The sequence below is a fragment of the Girardinichthys multiradiatus genome, chromosome 1 (genome assembly GCF_021462225.1).
Source record: "Girardinichthys multiradiatus isolate DD_20200921_A chromosome 1, DD_fGirMul_XY1, whole genome shotgun sequence".
Taxonomy (NCBI): Eukaryota; Metazoa; Chordata; class Actinopteri; order Cyprinodontiformes; family Goodeidae; genus Girardinichthys; species Girardinichthys multiradiatus.
This window is the reverse complement of record NC_061794.1, coordinates 17,219,689-17,247,670: the sequence shown is the minus strand read 5'-3', so window position 1 is coordinate 17,247,670 and position 27,982 is coordinate 17,219,689. Positions and strand designations below refer to the sequence as shown.

General features: G+C 38.1%; 1 protein-coding gene across 3 annotated transcripts in view; it reads right to left on the bottom strand.

Moving 5' to 3' along the window:
- The window catches only part of sema3b (sema domain, immunoglobulin domain (Ig), short basic domain, secreted, (semaphorin) 3B), a 114,483-nt gene that overhangs the window by 27,900 nt on the left and 58,601 nt on the right, over positions 1 to 27,982 (bottom strand). The window contains exons 2-3 of one of the 3 annotated variants that reach the window (XM_047364899.1): positions 5,099 to 5,146; positions 4,658 to 4,850 (exon numbers count right to left, since the gene is read on the bottom strand). In XM_047364899.1, coding sequence (XP_047220855.1) covers positions 4,658 to 4,841 — 184 coding nt within the window. In that variant the 5' untranslated portion in view covers positions 4,842 to 4,850; positions 5,099 to 5,146. Of the gene's footprint in view, positions 1 to 4,657; positions 5,147 to 15,709; positions 16,328 to 27,982 lie in introns of those variants that run through there. The other 2 variants (XM_047364890.1, XM_047364881.1) reach the window with 2 other exon arrangements.

Here is a 27,982-nt window from a genome sequence, read left to right as displayed (position 1 = left end):
AACAGCTCTACTGAAAGTCACTAATGATATTCTTACAGCCTCAAATTGTAAATATTTACTATCAGTATGTCCACAAAATGCAGTTAAAGAGTTCTGATGAAAATTAAAAAGAGAGATCATATTTCTCCTATTTTAGCTTCCCTTCATTGGCTCCCTGTTAAATCCAGAATAGAATTTAAAATTCTCCTCCTCACATATAAAGCCCTTAATGATTTAGCTCCGTCATACATTGGAGATCTGATTGTTCCATATGCTCCAAACAGAGCACTTCGTTCTCAGACTGCAGGTTTACTGGTGGTTCCTACAGTCTCTAGAAGTAGAATGGGAGGCAGATCCTTTAGTTATCGAGCTCCTCTCCTTTGGAACCAGCTCCCGGTTTTGGTCCGTGCGGCGGACACCCTGTCTACTTTTAAGGCTAGGCTTAAAACTTTCCTTTTTGATAAAGTTTATAGTTAGAGTGGCTTAGGCTATCTTCCTTATTTTTTACCTCCGCCTTTCTCCCTCCCTGTTGGATGGAATAAGGGGGAGTCAGGTTTAGCCTAAATCAGCTCAGTTATGGTTGAGGTGCAAACACACCCTCCATTTCTGCTACCTGAATGACCCCTTCTCTTTTCCATTGGTTATAATCAGTCTGACAGTGAGAGGTATCCCGATCCTTGTGGTTTTTAGTATAACAATGGCCATCAGAGGGCTCTAGATGGACAAACTTTATCAGTTTATTATTTTACTTAGTGGGGTGGCCGGGCTCTGGCACTCAGTGGTTTGGTCTGGCTTCCCCGGTGGCCCCGTGCCGTGGGGTGCCTTGAGACGACATTGTTGTAAATAAGCGCTATATAAAAAAATAAACTGAAACTATCTGTGTAGTTATGCTGCTATAGGCTTAGGCTGCTGGAGGACATAATGACCACTTTCACCCTCTTCGCTACATTCTCACACTAGTCTCCAATTTTGCATTATTTGTTGTTATTTCAGCTTTTAATGTTGTTCTCTCTTTTCTCTTCCTAGAAGCTACACCTGGCCTGACTGTGTCTACCTGTGACACCTTTCTGGAGAGGGGAATCATCCGAGCTTCTGCTGGCAACAACTTAATGCTCACCTTCTACAGATGATCCACTTGTCCCTGTCTTTCAGTGTTTAACCCTTTCTCTCTCCTAGATATAGCAATTGACTGAGCTTTTATTGTAACTAATTATATCTGCTCTCTTTCAGACTCTATCCTTGAAAACTGGCTCAAAGTTTATCTGTTCTTTCTTTCTAGATGAAACGACTAGGAGCTACATCCACTAACATCTACTTTTCCTTACCATAGAAAGTACTCCTGGAGCAGTGCTTCTGTATTCTTTGTCTGTCTCTGCTCTGTTCTCTCAAACACCCAGTCGGTCGTGGCAGATGGCCGCTCACACTGAGCCTGGTTCTGCTGGAGGTTTCTTCCTGTTAAAAGGGAGTTTTTCCTCTCCACTGTCGCTACGTGCATGTTCAGTATGAGGGATTGCTGCAAAGTCAACGCCAGTGACTGTCCCCTGTCTCTACATGCTCATCCAGGAGGGGTGGATACTACAAATCTCTGACTGGATGCAATCTGCTGGGTTTCCTTAGACAGAAAAACGTTTTATCTAATTTGAATAAATAACTGAATCTGACTGCACTGCTCAATTATTAGGATTAATTGGAATGTATGTACCTGACTTTATGAAGTGCCTTGAGACAACATGTGTTGTGAATTGGCGCTATTTAAATAAACTGAAATGAACTGAATTGAGTTTCTAGGGAAGGTCAAGAATTCACATTTGATTGTTAAATAGATTTATAAACTCATTAATATATCGGACTTACTGATTAATTATACAATACTATATTTTAAACAATGCTAATTTCACATCTCTACAATCATCTGAATGGGCTTTTTGAAACTTTCTCATTGGCACAACTGCAAAGGTTGGAACAAGTTAAAAAATCCAGTTTAAATATAGTTCTCCACTATATTGTCTGTTATGTGGAGACACAACGTTAGTTAATCTTTTGGGTTCTCCTTCCAATGTAGTGCTTCCAATAAAAAGAGTCAAATAAAGGACAAGACAGAAAAATGCATCTAAAACCTTCAGGGGATCTGAATAAATATTGGTCACATTTTCTGTAAGATATTTTAAAATAAGGAAATAAGGATTGCTAAAATAAAATCTTTTTAATTATGATGTTGTTGTTGGTTTTTTACACTTTTGGTCAGTAATTGCTGTTTTTTGAGTGCTTTATAAATTGGCTTGACAATTGTGAATTATTTTTATTGCTATTATGAAAAAAACTAATTCTATTTTGTGAGAGTAGCAATTATAATATTACCTGGGAAAGATGTTTGGTTTAAAATATCAGTGTCAGAACATGGCATTGGAATCTGAAGATCAAAATCAGCTGGCTAAAGGGCTGCAATATATTTTCTGGTTGATTAAAATATTACATCATTTTAAGTTATGTACATACAATTTCAAGACTGATGCCTACGGCCATTGACTTGTGAGGACAGAAAAATATCCTAATGGTTACAATGGAAAAAATGAGTGTCAACCCAAACCTTTGGGGGGAAAAAAAAGCTGTTGGCCAGAGAAGAGGATAAAAATATTCTCCCCCATTGTCCTAGCTTAAATGAGGAGTTTAAGAAAATGAACCGAAGCCTTATTAATTTACACATGTAAAAGACTTTATTAGCTTGTTATTGTTCTAACTCTGACGCCACCTAAAAGCAGTCTGCATGACATCAGGGACTTTACTACTCAGTCCCACTATCTTGTGGTTAAATCAACCTTGAGTCCAATAAAGCCATGTGTTGAATTAAAAATGACAGACAATCAAATAAATGGTAAAGAATTGTGTAGACAACCTAATAAAACTCAGCTACTTGGCTAAAACTATACTTGCAGTTACTTTAATAGTCACATGCAGTAACATCAAGCAAATATAAAAAAAAACAAATCAGGAATAACCAGAAATCCTATTAATTATTAATCTGGGTAGTCTTGAAAGCACTTTTTCAATGGCTTATTAAGGACTATATTAGTAAGTTAATGTTAAATATTTAGGGGAGATTAACTAAACTAATGCATTGCAGTACTCTACTTAAAAACAGTGAAAGGTGTGGTCCATGAAGTCCAAGTTAACAGAAATAACAGAAACTTTCCCTGAAGTTGGAAACTCAGACGTCAAGATGTGCATGCTGTTATCAACTTTGACTGCAAAATCTAATATGGCTGTTGTATGTATAAAACACACTATACGTTGTGATAATAAAATAAATATTTGTATTTCAAATCCTTTTTCCCAAAAAATCAATGTCACACATAGAACCTTTCCACTGTTTTAAACATGTTCCTTTAGTGTTTGAAAGTGTAGACAACTAAATGACAGTGGATTTGTGTTGCTAATGGTACTTAGCCTGGGCACTGAGCACAACTATTTGAAAAATCCTTCGGGTTTTCACTAGAAAAATTGGGATATGATGTAATTTTCAGATCCAGGTTCTAACTTCTGAGGCATAAAATACAGTGTTATTATGATAAAAGGAAGAGGGATAACTCTACAAATAAAGCTTTACATGATGATAATTGTGGTACAGAAGCAGAAATGTGCTTCACAGATATTTTGATGCCTTTATGATAAAATCAAAACCAACTCCATGTATTCAATGCCAACTAGGCTTTGTTTTCTGTTTGGTAAGTAAGAATGGTATATCAACATGTTACTATGCTATGCTAACACAGTAACTGACTTATATTCAACATAACCAATATGCATGGCTCAAACCTAGATAATGTGTTATATTTACTTTTTTGTTTTACGTTGAAATGCAATTGTGTTAATACGTGCTGACGCCTAACCAGAAAAAGCAAGAGTTTGTTAAGTTTAATTAGATGAAAACTGTTTATCAATGTAATTAAGTATGGGAACAATTTAGTTTACTTACATGACAAATGTCTTTTAGCTAAAACATATGAAACATTGTTTAGACAAAATTAAGCCATTTCTGGGTGAGGTGCTGGTGCAGTGGTAGAGCGTGCAGCCCATGTATAGAGAGGCTTTGGCTCTCGACCCGGCTGTGCCCTGTTTCAAGTTCTGACCGCGGTGGCCTGTGCTGCATGTCTTCCCCATTTTCAGCCCATTTCCTGTCTGCCTACTTTCAAAGAAACATGACAAAATAAAGGCCGCTGGTGCCGCAAAGCAAGTCTTTAAAAAATAACAATAATAAGCCATTTCTAATTCTGCTTACTTATTAAACTTGAATGTATTTAAGCATGGAAAGAGACAGTGTTTTGTCGATCATACAAAAAAAAAAGAATACTCAAATCATTTCAATCCCTAGCCTACAAGTCACCCTGAGCTGAAATTGAAGCCGGCGCATATTTCAGCCGGGTAGGCAGCTTGCAGTGAGCCTCTCGTCCTTGGAGAGTGACTTCAGGCTGTAATTGCAAGCTTTCAATGATGGCGCACATCCCTGGTTTATGTGGTTGTGCTGGGCATTGTGCTGCCTCTTGTAGCATTAAAAAACTTGAAATGGATCACATAACTGTGCCAATATATTTTTAGCTGTGTGTGTATGTATGCATCTGGTTGTTTTTAAATAGCTTACATCAGTAGTGCACAGCTAAGACGAACTGACTTTTGTCCTTACCTTTGTATGAAAGTTTCATGCGTGGTGAGGAGGAGGAGGAAGAGGAGGACGAAGAAGATGAGGAGGAGGGTGAAGATGAAGCACGGGTCACAGTGCTGGAGGCAGAGTAGGCAGCAGCCATCCCGAGCAGCAATAGAGAGCTGCAGGTGACCATCATCATCATCATCATCATCATGGTCATCATTTTGGCACCCTTTACAAAAACCTCTTAGTTAGGGTTTACTGGGTTTGGTGGCTTTGAGTGCTCAATATTTGTTTTTAAAGATGCTTTATTTATCTGTTTCTTGTCCAGTTCTCTTTCACTGTCAAACAAAGTATTTTACTAAATTGAAAAGAACCAGTTATCTAAGCTTCTAGTTGGCGTCTCTTCCAGACTTATTTCTTCTCAAGAGTTTTCCTGATATATTCGCTGGCTGTCTTATGAAGGACGACACAGATTACCTCTCACATCCAAGACAGGACAAAAACATTCCGCCTGGACTCATGGACCTAAAATTAGAGAGAGAGAGAGAGAGAGGGATGATTCAGAAATTAGCTCTGCTTCTGCCAGGGATGCCCTTGCATTCGCACACACTGATACACAAATACTGAGGTATATTTAGTCTGAATCAGATTGATGCTCATGCCAGGGTGTGTCAATGCCAACCTCTATTATGGCAGCTACACTGTAATCCCTTCACATTACAGCACGAAACAGGGGAACAGAGTCCAAATTATACACACACACACACACACACACCTACACGCACGAACACACTGACCACAGCAATGGAGACAGCATGTGTGAGATAGAGCTATGCAGCGACAAATGCCAAGCCGAGCTCAACCTCTCTATGTCTGTGGCACTGCCAAGACAGACGACCCACTCCCACATTCTCTCTACACTTTTGCAGACTGTATCAAATAATCCCTTTGCTGACGAGCTTACAGATACTTGGATAGACAGATGCATAGATGAATGAATGAAGGCATCACCACGTTTTTTAGCATCTGTGTGAGAGTTGAGCTATTATATTAAGAAATACTGTATACTTGTAAAATTTTAAATTATACATCGTAACCTGACACACAGAGTGTATTTGAGGATCTACAAAATTCAAAGTAAAAAATTGTCTCAGCAGATTTAACCAATGACTTCATGGATATGGACTATGTGTTAAGGATATGTACTGTGTTATGACTCACAACAAGAACCAGGTCACTGGTTTGTAAACCAGTCAGTACATATATAGCAGTGTGGTGTTGTGTGCAGTGGACACACACACACCTTTCTTTCAGTACTTTGGACTCTTCCAGGCAGTCAGTACAATAAAGTCTTTCACTGGAAACAGTCTCCATGATATTGTACCTCATTGTTGGCATTGAGTAACAGGCAGGCAACAGACTTAAATTTTTTTTCACCTTTACCTCTTCCACCCCTCCTGACAATAATACCCTATCACTGCCTATAATCTACTACCCTCTCAAACAATCAGCATCTTTTGCAATATGGAAGTTTAAAAATAAAAACTTTTGAAACCTCAAAAGTTTTTCTTCTAGGGCTCAAAATTACACAAATGTCTATCTTTTACCTATATAAAATAAAACTAAATAGAGGCAAGAGTAAAAGTTAAATTGAAAATTGAATGCATTTGTTTCTTCGCCATTCATTTTTGTATTGATATTCATAGTGACATTTTGAAGCATTTGCCATTTATTCCACAACAGGACATTACCATTTTGCCTCAACCTAATAAAATAATGTACCTATAAACCATTTTTGTACCCACACAAAGTCCTTTTGTGCCCACACACTATAATCACATACCTGTGATTGTAGTATGTGATTGTAGTATGTGATTGTAGTATGTGAGCAAACCATTTTGTACCCATCCCTGCCACCATTTGTACCCATTAACAAATCATTTTGTACCCACATCTGCTTGTTTTGTTCTGGGTGCTCACCAATTCATTCTGACCTTTTCACCATGCTGTACTTACTATAGCATATGTTTCTGTTTCTCTGAGTTGGTCATTTTGGTAAGTCCCATTTTCTATTAAACATTTTTGCACTCACACATTATTCCCACGTTGTTCCATGTCATGCCCACTTAGTTTCATTTTGCACCAATCTAGTGCCATTGTGTATCCTTACGCATAACATTTTAAACTCACACTTTGCTATTCTGTCCCCAGCTACCAACAATGCATAACAAGAAACAAATAATTTTATAATTTTATTCTTTCACAATGGCATTTAGTCTTGACCAACTGTTATTTCATATGCTTAAAAGAAGCCTTTTTATATGGCACATGTCACAATTTCATCCCCATGTCTTAAATTTTTGTCTTTAATGACTTTCAACATTTACAATAATTAAGTTCTGTGAAAAAGTGCTCTTCTAGATTTCTCCAGGTTTTGTTTGTTTGTCACCCGTAAGTGTTGCAGATAATGAAACTTTATTTTCAAAGATAACCTATATAATCTGGTCATTTGCATGAGTTATGGAGATAACAATCTAAGAAATGAAGTGATTAAAAAAGGCTAATTTGGTACCATAGTTGTGCCTTTATTGACATCAAATTCAATTTTTATAGGTCTGGAGATGTTTGGGGTTGTAGGTTTTTATTTTCTCAATCTTATTGTTAGTGTAGATTCTTTTACAGTCCATCTTATCCATGTGATGGTAGTCCCTGACTACTCAAAAAGAAGGCAATGTCCCTTTTCTAGGCTAAATGTCCTTTTTTTAGGCATTTACAGGAACCATGAAATATAATTAAGAAGCAAGGAAATTCAAGGGCCAGAGAAGAAGTCAAATTGCTCTTCATGTTAGCCCTCATATTTTTTGATTTCAGTTGAACTACCATTGAAGGCTGTGTTGAAGAATTAAAAGCACACATATGAATCCCAAAACAGTCAACGACAACTCATACATGCATGCACACACACAGTCAAGAGCTGTTGGCACTCAGTTTGATGAATAATAGAGCCATTGAGGCATTGAGACAGGAGAGCTCTCATAAGCTCACGGCTGCCAGACCACAACACAACAGGGCAGAGCTGAAAGGAGACATAAACTCTCTCAAACCCTGCAGTATTATGAACATCTAGACACATACACACACCCACACGTTTTTGAATGGACAAATACATTCAAGTACTGCACAGAATGCAACCTTATTCTAATGTTTAAGTAGACACAAAAATGCTTTCATAAACCCAGCCCTGTTTAGATTTATGCACACACAAACTGTTGTCATAAAAGAACATTAAAGTGATAACATACAATAAAGTGTTTCTCTGTGAAGCAGAAAGAAAGAGACACTGTGTGTGTTTGTGGGCCCAAGGTTGCGCTCAAAGCTGCAAAGATGCTTGCAGTGTTTTCATGGAGATGGACGTCAGTGCTCTCGTCAGCTGGAGCTCCGTGACTTGCAAAGAGGAACACAGTCAAGCACAGTTAACGTCACAGTTCCTGGGAGTGACAGAGGCTCCAGTAAAGTCCTTACGCTCCTGTCGACTTGTATAAACCAAACGACTGGTCCCATTGTCCCTCAGTCTCCCAGAGTTGTGTGTGTGTGTGTCCACACTTGAATGTCTGGTGATGTCGGCTTTATGTGCCATCATCAGTTTAAAAGTATTGTTTCTTTAAAACAACTGCAGACAACATCCCTTGAATACTTATACACAAGTGATTAAAGTCCTTATTTTGACAACAAACACCTCCCAGTCAGCACCCAAGTCAACAAACACACTCTTGTGCACGAGTACTCAAACTCCCTGCATGCCCTGCAGTGCATCTTAATAATAATAAAAAAAAGGGCTCTCGACACTTGCATTCAGTTCAGCTTCAATAGACATTGAGCGGCGGCATGCCAAGAGGGAATGGATTAAAAATAAAGACAGACAGAGATTCAAAGGAAGGAGACGAGGGGCCAAGCTGTCCTGTCAAAAACCAGCCTAAATAAGACAGGCAGACAAAGCAGGCCGCCCCCTGGGTGAGACGCGCCTTTACAGAGAGAAGTTAGAGTGCAACCCTATGGTACCACAAGCAAGAATGAATGAATGAATATTAGCAACATAACTTTTAGCCTTTTACTTCCACAGGGTGGGACAAAGAAGAAATGTTTGAAACTATGATGGTCAGATAGGTGAATATCAAATTAATCCATATGCTGGGTTTATGCTGCTGTTGGGACAGAAGATGGGTACTTTAAGTCAAATAATGGGTCAATAATTGGGACTCGGGTTAGAAAAGAGACAAGAGGGCATGGCAGTCGACGCAGCCTGTTGCGGGTTCAGCTCTTGGCCCAGGCAATATTTGCTGCTTGTCTTCCCTCCATCTCCACCCCTTTGCCTGTCAGCTTACTGTCAAATGTCAGGACCCAAACCCGCAATCCCAACTTGCGTCGAGGACTAAGACATGGTTCTTATGCTTAACCCCTGCACCACCGATGCCACGCCCAGCCCACAAATTTTAACTATACAGCAACCTGATCAGATTTCACTGAACTTTTTCAACAAGATGAAATAAGAAATGCTAAAATGTTGCTTATTAATGTCAGTGAATTGTTTTAGTAACTTTAGTTCATGTAACAACTTTATTCATGTAAAATAACACTAGCCTTTTACCTGCTAAATAGTTAGCACAAGCTAGTGCTAGTAATACTGAACATTCACTGAACATACACATAAAGCTAGTATAAATAGGCAAAACATTACACAATTTTGTCATAATGTATCTTCCAAATCCAGCTGTTTGTCAGTGAAAATCAAATTTTGATATGATAAGGTTATTGTCCAATTTTTCAATCTAATAATGTTGAAGTTAAATTAAATTAAAAATAAAACTATTTCAGAGTTGCATGGTGGCATAGTTATTAGCACTACAGAGATGGCATGGGCAGGCATAGCTTCTCTCCAGATACTCAGGTTTATTTCCATGCTCAACATTAGACAATTTGACCAAATATGCATCAAGAAATGTACTGATTTCCTGCCTGATCGACCCTGATAAGTATCTGGCTGGTTTGAGACTCACTACCGTTATTTTTTCCAGATAAATGCATCATATATAAGAGCTACTAGATCCCGCTGAGAGCAGCACTTACTGATGTGGAAGTGTTTTTGTTGTGAGAAGATGATTCAAATTTGGCCATTTTTCAGTCAGGGAAAGCACAGATAAATATGGGTAAGAAATGTTTCAAATAAAACTGAATTCTTTAAACCACAGTGAGACATTTCAGCTGTTCTTTCTGGCTGCAAGAGAGCAAGAGAGAGTGACACTTAAAGCTGATAACAGCAAGGTTAAATGGAGTACAACAAGTTTGCTGTTTTACACTATACAATAACAAGAAGAGGGCAGATGCGTGTAATGGGATGATAATCTCTGATAGCTGGGAAAGAACCAAAGGAAAGAGAAGAGCTGTGAAAAAAGGTGAAAGTTAAACTGTATGAGCACATGAATACAGAAGAGAGAAAAGTAGAACTGTTAGAAATCTGATTTACAAGCAAAAAGAAGAACAGTAAAGGCAAGGAAAGACAAAAACAGCATTCAGAATGGAAGTGGAGGGAAGTTTTGAAAGGGCAAGACGTGGGGATTTGGGCACTTAGGGCCTACATCATGCCTGCATACAGTCCCACAAAAAGAATGAAAAGAAAAGGTATGTGATGCAGAGAAAGGAGCCAATTGTTTTGCCTTCACAGAGAAAAGAGTTTCCCTGGCCGGCAACCAACAAATCTAAGCTTCCTTGCAAATGAGAAATGAAAAGCAGGAGAGATGGGTGGAAGACAAGAAAGAATTTGAAGGAGCGATTGAGGTGGAAGGAGGGGTTTATACTTTAAAGAGCAAAATACCAAACAGCAGGTAACTGGTGGCTTTTGGCTCAGTTTGATTGGCAGGAGACATTGAGGGCAGGAAGAGGGTGGAAGCAAGAAGTGAGTTACTGGGGGTGAAAATGTTTAGTTTTAATGGGATTTTACATCTCTGCACCATGTCGGCATATAATCACATGTACTGCACTGTCAAAAGAAGGAAAATCTGAAAAAGGGATAAGAGTTTAACTCAAAGAGTGACTGAAAGGGCGAGAAAGCACAACAAATCAGACAGAAAGGAGCTTAGTGCAGACACTTAACAAAAAATGGGAACAAGGTTTAGCTTTTGCAACCGGGTGACTACTTGTTTAGTGAAAATTCAAGCACAGATTTCACACTCTTATGTTTTTTTTTTGCCCCATTTATTTACTTTAGGGAGAACCTATTCAGCCCGCTTAATAGTTCATGAGTTTATTTTGGGTGGGTTTGTATGCTTTTACCTTAAAATATTTAATTAGAAGGATGCACCTAAAACTTAATTTTAGGCACCAAAAACAGTTTTCTTTTGAGAAAAGTAGTTTAAACTTTATACTACGTAGCTTTGGAATTTTTTATACAAGAAAAATAGTTCAAGTCAGATCTGTAGAAGAAAAAACAATTATGCTTGTTTTCAAGGTTTATAGCCTGTAAAGATCTGCTGTTTAACCACATTTGCATGAATTATCTCCCAGAGACCACAAAAAGATACAAAAACTGCATTGATTTTGGAGTAAACAGTTTACAAACCTGTTTACTCCAAAATCAATGCAGTTTTTTAAACAGTTTACACGGTGGCGCAGTTGGTAGCACTGTTGCCTTGCAGCAAGAAGGTCCTGGGTTCAATTCCCAACCAGGGGTCTTTCTGCATGGAGTTTGCATGTTCTCCCCGTGCATGCGTGGGTTCTCACCGGGTACTCCGGCTTCCTCCCACAGTCCAAAGACATGCCTGTTAGGTTAATTGGTCTTTCTAAATTGCCCTTAGGTGTATGAATGAGTGTGTGCATGGTTGTTTGTGTGTTGCCCTGCGATGGACTGGCGACCTGTCCAGGGTGTACCCTGCCTCTCGCCCACAGACTGCTGGAGATAGGCACCAGCTCCCCCGCGACCCACTATGGAATAAGCGGTAGAAAATGACTGACTGACTGACAGTTTACAAACCATCGCAATATCACCTAGGTATGAAACTGCAGTGATAACTGAGTTGAACAATTTTAATTTTAAACTGTTTTAAATGGCTTAAGTGAGCTAAAGCAAACAGTGTATATATGACTAGCTGGTAGCCATCCACCACCCAGGACCTATTTAATTTCCAAACATCCTCACAAGGATTGGACATCTCTCTACTAATGGTAGGGGAACCATCATCAATACTACAGTATTGCTGACCGCTCACAAAAACAGCGACACTAACACTGCCTTTCAAACAGTCCCATTAAACACACAACAGTTAAATCAAACTACAAGTCAGAGGTCAAGAGGAAGAAGAAAAACAACAACCATTGTGTTTAGAGAATATATTATGCGGAGATCTATTGTTTTGTTGCTTTTTTGGTGACAAGTAACATTGCTTTTTCTTTTGGGTTCTTTAGTGTACACTTTAGAAACCAGTGCATTGTCACACTTTGTAAGGATGTAGGGAAAACATCTCTGAGTGGAAAGCTTTAGTTTAACCTAGTCAAAAATCGTATAAATAAGGGTGCCCTGATCACTAAGGTCCATGTGACACACCTTCATGGACACGGAAAGGTATGTGGTTTTCAACTCTGATAGGTGAAAGTGAAAAAAACGTGTCCAGGGACCGCACTCTTAGCCTTCATGTGCACTGTAGTACAAATTCAGCATGCATGTAAAAAGTTGGATGTGACTTGTGCAACATTCCAGCCTGGACTATTAAACAAAAACCATGCTGAAAACGCACCATTAGGAGCAATTGTGTTTTGATTTAGCTGATATATTCAGCCTTAAGAGTGCAGGTGAAGTTGGAGAAGCATGGCAGAACGTGGACATGCCGCAGATTTCTACAAACAATCCCAAGATGGGAGCACAAGCATGGAGCAAGTATGCAGAAATATAAAATAAAAACCTTACTACTGTGATTTGTATTTGACAGACAGCGTTTAGTCTTACTCAGAATTACAGGTAGGTGAGCAGTGCCTCATTTCACTTCTGTATTTTCAAAACTGCAATGAACAGACCACCAGTGTTGTGAAAAATGATTAGTTTAGTGATAGCTATGTTATTGATATTTAGGCAGATTACTAAACTGAAAGTAAAATGAGAAAAAGCTATTAGATTGATTTACACCAGCACATCCGGTGAAATCTCATATGAGGATGGAATGAATTTGAACTCATGCTCACAGCGTAGCACGACAGTATTGCTTTTGGAATTTTCTGCAGTACAGTACGGTTTCACACAGTCTTACTTACAGACAATCTCAAATGCACACATCCACAGTATGTAAAGTAAAACAAAGCTATGAACAGTCTTTATGGGACTTTATGCTGAACCAGAAACTGTAAGGCGATTAGAGTCGAATAAACTAAGTGCTCAGAAACAGAGACCAAGTGAATAAAGAACCAGCGAGACCACAGCACTCTGCTGGTTGCTGGTAATGAGCCATCTGGCTCTGCAACATGAAGGGGAAGTTTCCCAGCCTGCAAACCTGTGGTTAATCTTTGTTTGATTTGGATTAATTATTCCAAGTATTCAAGGCTTTAATAGGAAAAAGAAATGTTGCCACTGGAGTGGATTCAATTTGGAGTTAGGATTAGAGTTAGGGTCGCTTCCTGCTAAAAGTGTCTCATAAAGATGGATGTTTTCACTGGTCAGGTCTGCCATGATGGACTTTGGTGGATTGGATTGATCTTATATTTGATAAATGTATGTCAATTTACAGAAATGCTTAAATCAAGCTATTCCTAACTGGTAACAGACTGAGTTTTCTTTCCATCTGACCTGCCAGTTCGGATTTGATATATTGAGATTTTTTTTTTTCAAAGAAATATAACACACAGAAGAAAAAAAGGTGCAAGAGGTAACCTGATATAATGATTTCTAGTCATGATGATGTCCGTTTGACCTGCCAATCAGTGATCAGAGTAAAAGAAAAGTGTCACATTCTGATTTCCGCCCGACTGATTGCTGCCTCTGTAGATATGTATGCCTTTTAAAAGTGCCTTACTGTTGTGGTGCAATACAGTATTGCAAATTAACGACAGTTAAAGGACCACTAAGGTAAATGCAGCTTTCTGGTCAATGGTAACAAGCTGCTGTGAATCAAGACCTTACAGAGCTGCCTCTGGTCTTCTGACTGGATCTGTTCCAAAGAGCTCTCAGAGGAAAGACAACTTTCTCCTGTAAGTGAAACAAGAGCTCAGCTTTCATTGTAGTTCTGTGAAGAAAAAAAAAAATCCCACTAGCAATCAGCAATGATGAAAGATGCTTTGAATTGTAATGCGTCGGGAGTAGTATTGTTGCACACATTCAGGTTCTGAAGACAGCTGGCTGAGTAAAGCTTCAACAGCTGTTAAGGCTTCTTCAGATGGCCCAGTTTATGCCAGCTAAAGCCACAACAATGTATATTAATAGCTACGGGTGTTGTGGAATTAAATTATCAGAATATTTCTTGACAAAGTTACAACTGTTAGCAGTATGTGTCTTTTTCTGGCAGTTGTCTAAGCCATTACCTCAGCTATTTATATGAGCTGTGGATGTGTAGGGTGTGCTTTAAGCTTGACACCCTGACAACGTTTTAGACTCTTACTTTGAAGTATAAAAGGAAGTAGCTCTTGTGACAAACCACAGTTAATTGAGAACTGACCAGAAATCTTTAAAATGCAGTTTTTAAACTATTAATCTATTTTTGTAAAACATAAAAAGGAATAATTTAATGCCTTTTAGCCAGAATGGCTGCACTAGAATCAGAAAATCAAACTCAACATATTAACTAATCAAACCTAAACTGGTTTATTATATATCGTTTACGCACTTTAAACTTTTAGTTTATCTATAAGTAATGCTACAATCTTGTCTCTACTGATGTTTGTGAACCAGTATCAGGTATGGTCCCTCACCCATAGACATTGTTAGACCTAGACATTCAGGCTGATGTTTGGTAATCAGACCCTTAATCCATCCGGGATACAATTTATCAATGCATAATCTATTAACATCATACACTTAGCCCGTAGAATACCAACAAAATCAGGCACTGTGGCTTGTCTATGTAAAAAACATACATATGTTCCACAACACAACAGTGTTAACATGCAAGTGGTTGCCACCAAATATTACCACAGTATCTTTGTTCATGTCATTCTAACATCAAATGTATCATGTTTGGTTACAAGTAGTTTAGAGACATGTACCTTTTTGACAGTTAGTATTTGCCACAAACCCTGCTTTATTGAGTTAATACGTTGCTAAATATATAAAGTTTTAAAAATGGTAAAAGTAATAAATGCAGTTTAACTGTGCCATGTGTTTTTAGAATGCAAGCAAAATGTAACTTTTTGTCAATGGAAATTGCATGAAGGCAAAAGCCTAAAGAGCAACTAAACAAGCAACGTTTCAAAGATTTTTGATTTGCATAAAAAAAAAAAAACAGCCTGTAAAGAGCAATCTGTATTGCTTTCAAAAATTTATTCTATTAGGATTTAACGTATTAAAAGGTCTTCTTCCTTAGTCAGAAAAGTACAGCCGAATCCGATGTAGGACAAAACATAGCATCCTGCTGCAGAAACACTGGAGCTGATCTGCTTCCTCTTTAAGAATCAGGTTGATTTTATTTAACTTTGGCATATTAGGTTGACATGGGACGTGTCTGTAATCATTTACAAAAAGTAAATAAAAAAGTCTTCTGCTATAGCAGATGTGTAAAACCTTGTAAAGTAACAAGATTTAGTTTTTGTAGCATTTAATGTAGTTTTTACTCCAGATTAAAAAAGTAAATGGATTGTAGTCATTTTTTTATTTGTTTCACTTAGGAAAAAACAGGCCAGGCAGAACATAACTCATACAACATGTCTGCTACTATTTTAATATTGAGTTACAGAAGTGATTCTGCTGTCGCATTAAATTAAAATATTTCCAAGCTGCGCTAAACTCAAAAGTTTCAGGATCCTAAAAATGCCTCTAGTAACACCCCTATTAATGATTTAATGTTATACATGAAAACACTTTAGAGATTTGAGCCGTGTATACAATGAATCAAAACTCACCTTCCCATCCAGTTCAGAACATTCCAGGTCAGGATCAGCATCCACCTGAGCCCATCATGCCTCTTGTGGCACTGATGGTTTCCATTGTTTGAACAACTTTTCTCTGTCGCAAATATTACCAATCTTATGGTTCATGTACACCTTTACACCATTACTTGTTTTGAAGCTTTCCATTTAAGGTTTAACATGCCTCAAGTCAATAAAGTATGGAAGCACAGAATCCCAGGAATCCAAACTGCAGAAATTGACAAACCAGAAACTAGGAGAATAAATAAAACAAAATTTTACAATCCAAGAAGAATCTCTGGAAGAATGGACAATGGTAATTCCAGTGAAAGATAAAGGTGGGACCGAAAGAGAGCAGCAGTGCAGTCCAGGTTTGGTGCAAAATAAAAGTCCAGTGAGTTAAAAAAATAAAACAGTCCTGTAAGAGGCAGTAAGTTGAAAAGCGGCGCTGTGAGATCTGAGTATTCCCCTGACTGCAGTCAGCACCACTGATGAACGGCTGCACTTCAGCTCCTCTTAAAAAAAAAAATACACACACACACAGCACTGTGCACACACATAAAACTCTTCTTAACACACACACGCAAGGAGTTCAAACACACACACACAAACACAGGGAGTTTTCACAGGAGCTGAGTGGAGCAGAAATGCTCAGAGGGAGAACAGGCTGAAAGAATGGACTTAATTCAAAAGGGGAGAGAACAGGAGGGAGAGATGGATGGAGGGAGGGGTTGAAGAGAGGAGAAAAAAGGTGGGAGGTGAGAGGAGGGGCATAGAAAGGGCCAAAGACATGTGGTGTGTTGTTTCTTCTGTGTGTGTACGAATGCCACTGTATATTTATGTAGCTACCTGGGTGAAGCTGTTTCCTCTTCCACCTTTGATTGTGACGAGAGACTTTAACAAAGTACTGCTGAAGGCATGAAACCTCAACTAAGAAACTCCCTTCATAAAGCCCACACTGTTACACACAGCTGTCAGAAAAGCACCGGAAAATCTAAAAAGAAAAGTTCCTCCAACATAACCTCATCATACTTTCCACGTGGCTTCCCATTGTTTTTGCAGTTATTGCTGCTTTTTAAATCAAGACGTCTGCAGTGGCTTAGTGGCATGAAACTTCAGACTCAGTTTGTGGAGAAAAGAAAAAAACAAATTCAGACAATTTGGATAAAATCAACATCACATTTGGACGGGAACTTCACTATATCTTTTAAGAACTGCCAAGTACATTAACACGTCTCTAACTGATATTTTTTGACAGAGACTTTGACAAAACGTTTGCCAAAATCACCTCACACAGTGTGACATGTGATAGAACAAGCTAGTTGTTGCACAGCTCTCATCTGTCAACGCTTAAAAACTTGGCTCTAATTGCTGGAAGACGTGACTTAACCCTCTGACTGACACAAGAATTCCCTCTAAAGACTTTGTATATTGATATACTAAGATAGCAGAACCGTTTGGATAAAATCTGTATAAACATGTAGAGATAAAAACAGTTTCCAGTATAGTAAGAATGATTTAACTAACTTAAAGCACGCCCAGTATGAAGGTAATCGGCATACGTTTGTGGCATATGAGGGTTTACATCATCTTGTGGTCATATCAGAGCTCAGATGTGGATCAGCCTTTTCTTGCACTCTGCTCCAAAAATATTTTTGACAGAAAAAAATGACATAATGAGATCTCAATAATGACCCTTACAGTGTTAAATACCACAGTCGTAGAGAAAAAAAACTCAAATTCAGTCTCAGGCCTGTTTCGCTTTTCTTTTCTAGTATCTCAACTGTTCATAGACCACCTAATCATTCAAATAACCCTTTTAACTGAAAACACCTACAATCACCATGATGGACTGCAGATAAATACCATAACAGAGTCGCTGTGCAATTGATAGCCTTTAAGCTAGTTAAATCCATTCTCAGTCAGGGTTGGTATAGGACTGTGTGCCTAAACCTAACTCCCAATCCCTGTTGTGCTGTATGTGATTATATTTCTGCTGCAACCCCAGCCATGAGCCAAGGAGCTACCGTTTGCAGATCCAACCTTTACATGAACAGCCATAATTCTTAAAAGGCTTGCAACACTGTGTATTACACCATCCAAATTATTTAGTTATTCTAACAAATTAGTGTTTTCCAATTTGTTTTTTCTTACCCTTTGCAATGACATTGACTTCCTGCATTTGTTTTGAGACTGGTGTAAACTTGTCAATTTTCTCTTTGTATTTAGCGACTTTTCATTCCCTTCTAAATATTTTTTAATAAGCATCTAGCAAGGACTTTAGCGATTTATTGTGTTATTGAAGACCTCAGAAACTACGTATTGCTCCCACTCTTCTCAACACGCAGACATTTCTTGTCTAAAATAAAACACATCATAAAAATAATTATTATTTTTGTCTGATGTTGCACCCTTTAGATTGTTAATTACAATTTATTAGACTAATACTGCACATTTCCTACTTGAGTCTGATAGATAATATGAGGAGGAAGCTAAATAGTTCTTTCAACCGTGGAAGATCATCACCAAAAATAAATCATCAAAATAACACAGGGATATAAGACACCTCAGGTATAAGAAGATTTGTTTGTTTGTAATGCCAAATAAGATTTTCCATTCATTATTGAGAAAGATATAATTTTCAAAAAGGTGCTTTTTTATCAAATGTAATTTTTATCAAATGTAATTGAATAAGCTAAATTAAGTTTTTAAGTCTTCCTGTTTATACAATGCACTCGTTTGATTTTGGCCCATTACAAATTGGCAGATGTTAAATATCAATTTCTGTAACTTTCAGATCAACTAGGACACAGTCGGTTTCTGACTCTCTGTGTACAGTCTTTAACCTTCCTGTCAAGATGACTGATGTCAGTTAATATAACATTTCAATAAGATGAAATGTTTCTGATGCAGAAAGATCTCTGTGAACTGTTTATGAATATTATTGCCTAGGGTAATTTTTTCTTACTTTCTTTTTTTTTTTCTTTTTTTCTACACTGTCTAGCTTCAGTGGATACAATCAGCAGTCAAATTTACTCTGTGTTTAAACTTTTCACTTCTCCAGTCACTATTTCATGTTGTTTTTGTTTTTCATTTTAAACACTATGTGGGCATAAAGCAGTCAATTCAAGGTTATGTCCCTGTGCTGCGTTTGGTTTGTTCCAGGAGCTGAGCTCAAATCTTGAAGTAAAGTCCAACTTAAGCTGAATGCTTTCTAGTGAGAGAAAATCAGTTTTCTGCAAAATAACATGCTCACAAATAAAGATTGTACTGTATCATGTGTGCCACTAGTGCAATGTGATGAAAGCTGTCAGTGGTGCTGATGAACAATTCCCCCAACTAAGAATATATCGTATATGGATTAAACTTATGGATGGCTGGGGACCTTAGTCATAATTTTGACTTTCCAAGCTAGAATTTCAACTTCATGGGATGTACTACAGACCTTTATAGACTTGGAATTCAAAAATTCCAACTTTCAAGTACGCACACAAATTCACCACAGGTAATTTGTTTTTACCTTTTTCCAATTCTTCTACTTCACTATCTACCTTATTAGTTAAGATTTCCTCTTATCACTTAATGTATTTCAAGCTGGCTACAAGATGGTTAGCAAGGAGATTATTCTCAGTCAATTTTTACCTCAAGCCAACATTTTGTTTAACAGATTGTGCCAGTAGGTGAGTTATGGAGGCAGAATCTTGATTAAAATCTTACACTCACACCAATATTGCATTGATCGTTTTCCAGCATTCCAGCAGCAGGTGCCATACTGCACCTGGCAACCCTGACTCACACACACACACACACACACGCACACACACACACACGCACACACACACACACACGCATACACAAACGCAACTATAACCTACTCTGACCAGATCATAGGTCTCACATCAGGGGGCACACTAAAGCAAGGGTGGGCCCTGTCCCCAGGTTTGCAGGGCAGTTTTTACACAATGCACACTCATCCCGAGAGCTCCAAACACTTTTAAAGCTATATGTATGTCTCAGCCCCCTGCCCCACCCCCTGCTGACCTGTCTGTCATAAACCAGCCTGATGTCTCTACAGGCTGCAGAGTAAGCTCTGTGATCATGACAAAAGCTTTTGTCTCAGCTAAAGCCTTTGTGCTATTGAAACAGATGAGGGTTCAGTGTCTTAACATCTCCAACTGAATATGTGTTTCACTGCAAGTCACTGAACCACAATGATTTTATATTGGAATGAAACAACCATTAGACATATCAGAGCCTCCTCTTGGTGTGTTCTCATCTATTTATTACTCGGTGAGAGTATTAAATGTCTAATAACAAAGAATACTTTAGGATATACTGAACTGTAACTATAAGAAAATGCTACTACAGATAGGCCAGCTAAGGTAATGTGAGTCAGCTGAATTGTTTTGTAAATGGATAGTAGAACTTCTTTTTGTTTTATCATATGTTTCATGTTACATAATCAGGCAGGCTGCAACACTCACATGGCGACTTTATTTAGTTCCTATTTTAGGCTTTTTAGGTAATGCCAAATATATTGGACTATATGAGTGTGCCTTGTCAGTTTATCTCTCTTAAGAAGATTTGTTAAGAGATGACAGTTCATAAAAAGATTCTAGAAAATTACATTAAATCAGTCCAGATTTAACCTGATTAAATTAAATTAAGACAGCTGCTTAAAAAAAAAACAACTTCTGAAATAGGCTTAGTACATGTTTCAAGTCAGAGCTAGGCTTAAAAAAGTCATGCAACTCTGGAGGTGCAGTAAAAGGTTGTACAATATTCATAACAGGTTTATATAATCATCACAGTTGCCAGGAAAATATGCTTCTTGAAACCAAAATCATGTATCACGCTTCTAAATGAGCCTTGTGTGACAAACATAATGTGACATAATGATTTGTAGAGTGAAGGTTATAATGATTGTACCCTAATCCCAGACGTTTTGTTTTTTCAAAGCCTAACTGATTTTATATGCAATGTCGGAAATTAACTGACGGTCTCTTAATGTATGTATCTTATTTTGCTCATTTAGAGATTAATTTTTTTTGCCCATTGAGCTTTAAAAAATGGTGAGATTGAATGGAAATCCTATTTTAGCATAAACGTTCAAACCCTGACAAAGTTTCTGATTTGGATTTAGGTTTGGCCTTTGACTAGGCCACTGTAACACATTTATTATGTTTGATCTAAACAATTCCACTGTAGCTCTAGTGTTGCATTTAGGCTTGTTGTCATGCTACAAGGTGAATTTAAACCCAGTCTCCAGTCCTTTTCTGCCTCTTTCAGGTTTTCTTCCAGGATTGCAGTGCTTTTAGCTCCATTCAACTTCCTATCAATTGAAGCAAACTTCTTTGTAATGGCTAAAGTAAGGTATCTCTACAGCATAATGCTCCCACCGCTGTGTTTCAACGTGGGTATGGTGTGTTTAGGGTTATGAGCAGTATTAGTTTTCTGGAACACATACAATTTTGAAAAAGTTCTACATGTGTCATTTGACCTGATTGCTTTCTTCTACATGTACTGGACATGGCTTGTTGCAAATTGCATATTAACAATGATTTTCTTCCTGCCACTTCTCCATAAAGGTTAGCTGTCTGGACTGCATGACTAATAGTTTTCCTGTCAACAGGTTCTGCCACTTGAGCTATGAATCTCTGCAGCTCCTCCAGAATTGCCATGATCCACTTGGCTGCTTTTCTGATTAATGTAATCCTTGCCCAGCCTGTAGGTTTAAGTAAAAAGCCATGTCCTGTTTGGTTTCCCACTGTTCCATATTCTTTCAATTTTTGGTTAATTAACTGAACAGTTCAAAGCTAAGGATCTTACTTTATAACCTAACCCAGATTCAAATTTCTCCACAATTTTATCCCTGACCCCGCGGAGGTCTTCATAATGCGGTTTATTCACTAATGTTGTTCAAAAGACTCCGAAAGCTGTATTAAAGGGTATCAGAGTAAAAAGCATGCTAAAAATGAAGGTGCTCCTCATTTTTTGTTTATTTGTCAAACAGTTGGAAAATCATCTATTATTTTCTTTTCACTTCACAACTATGTACTACTTCGCGTCTGTCTAGCACAAATTAATACAAATAACATACATTAAACATTGTGATTGTAACATAACAAAAAGTGACAACATTTAAGGGGTGTGAATATATTTCATGGTGTGCTGAATCAAATTCCATTCTTCAATGGACGCAGTGGATGCAGTTTTGTTTAGTGCATATACCTTGGGATTACTCTGTTTACCCCAATGCTCAAACAAATTCAATGTCTATCATGATTACATTTAAAAAAACAAAATAAACTTGTATTGATTAGTTTTTTCCAGTTCATAAACATGTATAAACCTTCTTAAATAAATACTAAATTGTCCATATGCAACATGGAAACCATCTAATCAGCAGCTACTGAAACTGAAATGAAACTGGAGCGTAGCAGCACAATTTCACCGCCAAGAGGCTCAATAACCTCTGTTGGGAAAAGAGACCAATACAACATGACTCGATTTTGGCTTGTAAAACCCATGAACCAAACCTTGGAAAACTGATATTAGATTTGTTATTAGATATTTTCATAATATGATGAAATTGAGCATGCTCACTGTGTGCATATGAAAATATTAATGTAGCATTGACTCCCTTCTGATGTCAATCATGAACTAAACACTCAGGATGAAAGGGAAATAACAGCGCCACGGTGCTAAAGGGTCATGCTTCATTGCAGTTAATGACACCATATTGACTTCAAAAATTGCACCTATTAGCATAAGTGCTGTGGAAGCAGTGTTGCTGTAGGAATAGGTCCCCTCAGCAAAAATATTAAATACAGGCTTTTATTTAAACATACTCCTCATACAGTACATGCAACTTGCTTATGTGGCTGTAAAGAAGATTGTTAGTCACATAGATGGATGATTGTTTAAATAAAAATATATATATATGGCTTGAAACACCTGGGTGTTCTTTCATACTTTTAGCATTGCCATGCTTTCATCCTTTTTAAGATTTATTCATTTTAATTGGCTGTGTGCACAGTTTGTGTGTGATATTTCTATATTTAGGTGTAGAGCACAAGCACATTATGGTGTTGTATTTTTAGTCTTAATACTTTTAAGAGGCCCAAAGCTTTGCTTTTCTTCTAGTCATTGTGCCCACAATACAGGACAGGGTACCTTTTGTACCTTTTTTATCTCCTCTTATTCGTTGATAGTATACTATAAGTAAAATAGTTTGGGTTTTAGCACATGAAATATTTGCCTGTCTCACTTATGCTTTTTGCACGACAACTCCTCACGATCGACTTTATTTTTATAAACCCACAACTGCACTGGATAACACCATCTCCAATAACACCAGGGGGATCTTAGAAGCAGCTCGTCTTTGCGGGTTATGTTTTGTTAAATAGGCTTTTCACAGGCATGAGCTTTAGCATTCCACACTGGCCATATTTGCCTGGATTTGAATACAGTGGTGGGTTTACAATTTGGACCAGAGTCCAGCTTCTAGAACTGACCTGTGGGAGGCAGGAATGCACAAGGCGCCAAGTGATAAACCTGAAGTTAAAGTGGAAAACAATTGACAACACAGAGTTACGGGACTGGCTAGTTTTTTGACAGGAGCAACCCACTTTAACAATCGATAAATGAAATAAATTTTCTGTAATCTGTTATTGGTAATCCAATAGATGACAGCAGGAAGACGGTTACATTTATTTGCCTTGGGGGGAGTCATAACCTGGAATATTTCATATGACTCAACTGGACACGAGTAGGGATCTGAATTAAAATCAGCAGAAATACAGTGTAATATAAAATCTTGTACAATTGAACAAAATTATGTGAGATTTCCAAATGATCATGATTATTTATCCATCTCAATAATCAAAAATAACTTGTTTACATAAATAAGTAAGAAGTGGTTTGTTTACAGGTAAAAAAAAATGAATGTGCGGGCACAAAATGAGGAAAATTGGTAAGAAACTGGCAAAATAAAAAGCTATGTTTTTCTTCACAGTACAGTGTTTATTGAATTAATAAGGGATAACCATAAAAATAGGTAATGAACAAATGTATATTATTACCAGTGCCAGGTAAAAGAAAATTGGCATCTCAAGCCCTGCTTCTGCATTTATTTTATTTAAGTCTATTTTTCAAAATTATTGTGTATTTAAAGCAGGGAGTGTCATGCTTTCAGCAGGGTCGTAACAGATTTAAAGGAGGAAAAAAGTTTAAAGAAAGAAAGAAAGAAATTGAACAGTGAGAACAAACAGCATATAGCTGTATTCTGCAGGTCCTAAATGGACATCATTGATAAGGTCCTCTAACCTTTTGACACTATACGGATTACAGGGGCCCCAGGAGCGGTGTCAGGAATGGAAAAGGGTGTGTGTGTGCCACAGTTAGGGAGAGGGAGAGGGGTCGAGTCTGGGACCCCTTGGGGCAAAGGAACCTGTAATCCCCCTGTTGCACTTTGATGTAATCACACCCAACTGAGAAAATGGAGGATAAAAGGATGATGGACTGGCATGTCAGAAGGCAGTCTGAGTGGGTGGGTGAGAGGATGAATGTGGGTGCTGACTGCAGGGCCAGGAGGCTCAGATGGGACACATACTCTTGAATGCTCAAAGGCATGCAGTCACACACCTTCTGGTTCAAAGGGTCTTTAGATGGATAAGACCACCTTCAAACCAATGCATGGCTTTAGTGACGCATTTGCAGATAAACACAAACAGCAGGTTCTCCAGGTCTCGCAGTGGATTATAGCACTTTGCTTGACCAAAGCCGTGTCCTCTTTTTTTTAACATATACATTTTTCACACACTGGTTTTCAACAGCAGGACTTTTCAGTTAAATAAACTTCACAACATTTTGTGGTATTTTGTAATAGTTCCACCATTTGCCAAAAGTAGAACAGTGTAGGGATGTGTATTATCCAAGATTTCAATTCTATCAGTATTTGCACTGCTTGTCTTTTCTTTGAACACTGCTAATCTTTAGAGAGAATACATTTTTTAGACATATTTTTAAAACTGTTTATGTATAAATATATTTTGTTCATACTGATAGTAAAAGATTGAAGTACTTCAACAATATTATACAAATAGTAGAAGATTCAAAAGTTTTTATGGTGTTACTATGTGTTAAGGAGGTTTGTGGTTGTTTGGCAGATGTACTGCACAGGGACTTGTAATTCTGGAGTACACCCCTTTAAACTTAGCTGGTTTTTATACTGTTGCTACAGGGCACAGATCACAAGTAAGTCAGATAAAAGACAAAACATGGGAAATCACCGACTGAAGAAATGCCCATAAACTTCAGGCCGCACACAGTGCACATTTTTGCTCCTAAATGTCCCTAAATTATCATTTGAATTTATTCCTTTCATATTTGAACATGTAATGCATGCTGCGTGAGATACACAGTGTGCAGGATGTGCAGCAAACCTAGAAATCAAGGCCATCCTTAGCTTTGCTAATTGCTATGAGATAAAATAAATAACTTTTTCAGTGGGACAAACAGTGTCTTCCTGTCAAAGAAAAGCCATGGCACATGTACAGTATATACCATCAGGATATTAGAATTGAGTTGAAAGAGTTCAGGCTCATTTGGCTGCTTGGCAAAGACAACCTCTTCATTGTCACTTCATGGAAAACAGAGTGGAAGCCTCTCGATTTCAAATTAACTGAAAACAACCTTAGGTTTTTGAAACTAAGTTTGATCATCTTGCAGTGATCAGTGCATACACACAGAATTTGATTTTGTTTGCATGACAGACATGGTGACTCAAGATTCAGAATCAGTTTTGAATCACTCTTGATTCCCAAAACAAAGACTTTATACTTTACTCGTGACCCGTGACCTGGGGCCTAGAACTCGTGGTCTGAAACTCAAGATGTTTGTACAATATTTATCTCATGTAATCAGGAGTGAAAGCATGATGGTATACAGTATAAGCTACAGCAGCAGTTTGGCCAGGTGATTGCCTTTATGGGAATTAGTTTCCAATAGAAGGCTGCTCTTCAATTATTAGCCAGGGACTTTCACAGAGTGAGGGTTGTTAAAAGCTGAAAAACAATCCGTTCATGAATGTGTCTCCAACTAAATATTAATTGTGTTAAATGACCTTGGGTCATTTCAAAACAAAATAAACTTAATTTATCACCATCATCATCCAACTGGGGATGCACTTGGGCACTGTTGGCTTGCAGCAGGAGGGTCCTGGGTTTAAATCCTGGCCTTGAATACTTTTACATTGAGTCTGTGTTGGGTCATCGTCCATTTTGTACCGAACTACTACGCAGCTCAACAGGCGTCGTGGCTCTGACATCAGCAGAGTTTATAAAAAACCCACTGAAGCAAAAGCTGAGCTGCCATTTCAAGGCATAGTATCTTGCTGATCGTGTGCTCGGATGTGATCTCTGGAGAAATAGAAGCTCGCAGGCAGGTTTACTTGTCTCCCTGCTGGCCGGAATGGCTTGACAAAGGTGGAAATCTGTCTGATATAGGATGATCAGAAGATTCATATCCTTATTGAAGTCGTTCTCTAGGCAAAGGTGAAAACCCACAGAGGTTTCCCAAGAAGACAAATTTCCTCCTTGTTTGTTCAGTTGACTGCAACGTTCATCATATTTTCATAGCTTTTTGGACGAAGGAGACCGTTTAGTGGTTTTGAACGTTCGACACTTGCCACTCATAAATTCATCCCTTCCTAGAAGGAAGCCCACTTGTCTGAAACCCCTTTCCGAGAGGATTCGCCACCAAGTAAACCCATTTTGTTTCCTACTTCTGAAATTTTTGGACACTAGTCTGGGCAGGGTGAGGTACATTGATACAGGTGGCCTAGGATCACCATTAGTTAATCCAGTGTATTAACTTGTTACATGAAATATTGATTGAAGTTTATGCTCTGGCTCTACTGTAAAACAGCTGACAGCCGCCATTGAGACACAATAACGGACCAAAAAGAAGGCTTCGCCGTTATTAATTCTGCTCCCTTTTTCCAAGTCAATCCAAATTATTGTCTCATTCCCACTCAGTCCATAAACTGCTGGTTTGATATTCACTATGCTCAGTTCGCATCTTTATTTTATATTGTTAATTTCCCACCTTTGTAGAATAGTGCATGCTTGATTAGGTGAAAGTTGTTAGTCCAGGACAGTGGATTGTAATTGTGGACTATTGGTTTAATTCATTTTCACATGAATTCACATGAAGAGACAGCATCTGTGTTTATTTGGTGTAAGAGTGGTTATCTGTCATTATAAGGTTAGTGTCCCCACCATTCGGTAAAACAGTTAATAACACAGTGACGTTTAGGGTGGTTTGGTTTTGGTTAATAATGATCAATTATTAATGATGATTAAATACCTGTAATTATTAGGGTGCTGTGAGCCCAATAATCACATCACCAGAGTGTATCTCTGATCTTTATTTGTAAGGAATAATTTTTGGTTACAATGTATTTCTTCTGAATTATGATTTTTAAATATTGATAATCAATAATCATAAATCCCTACATCTCCATGTTCTCTCCTTGCATGTGTGGGTTCTAACCGGGTACTTCAGCTTCCTCCCACAATCCAATAAGATGCCCATTTGGTTAATTGGTTACTCTAACTTGCCCTTAGTTATTTGTGTGTGTGTGCATGGTTGTTTGTCCCGTGTGTCACAGTGTTGCCCTGTGATGGGCTTGCAACCTGTCATGGGTGTGCACCACTTCTCACCCAATAAAAGCTGGAGATAGGTACCAATAAATATGTACACATTAATGGGTTTTAAAGCGATGGGCTGCCCCGCACATTTCTGTTAAACTGAAAAAACTAATTGAAATTAAAACTGAGATTGGATAATTCCCATCCAAAGTCCATCTGGATAAATGCAGTCCTTTAACTTTGAACAAGTTTACCAAACTGATAAGCCACAAACACAACCTTGACACAGCATGTTGTGTTTCTTTAGTCAGCAATGACTACACACATGTTGTCCTGCACATAGATGTACAGGGGTTAGACAATGAAAATGAAACACCCGTCATTTTAGTGTGGGAGGTTTCATGGCTAAATTGGACCAGCCTGGTAGCCAGTCTTCATTGATTGCACATTGCACCAGTAAGAGCAGAGTGTGAAGGTTCAATTAGCAGGGTAAGAGCACAGTTTTGCTCAAAATATTGAAATGCACACAACATTATGGGTGACATACCAGAGTTCAAAAGAGGACAAATTGTTGGTGCACGTCTTGCTGGCGCATCTGTGACCAAGACAGCAA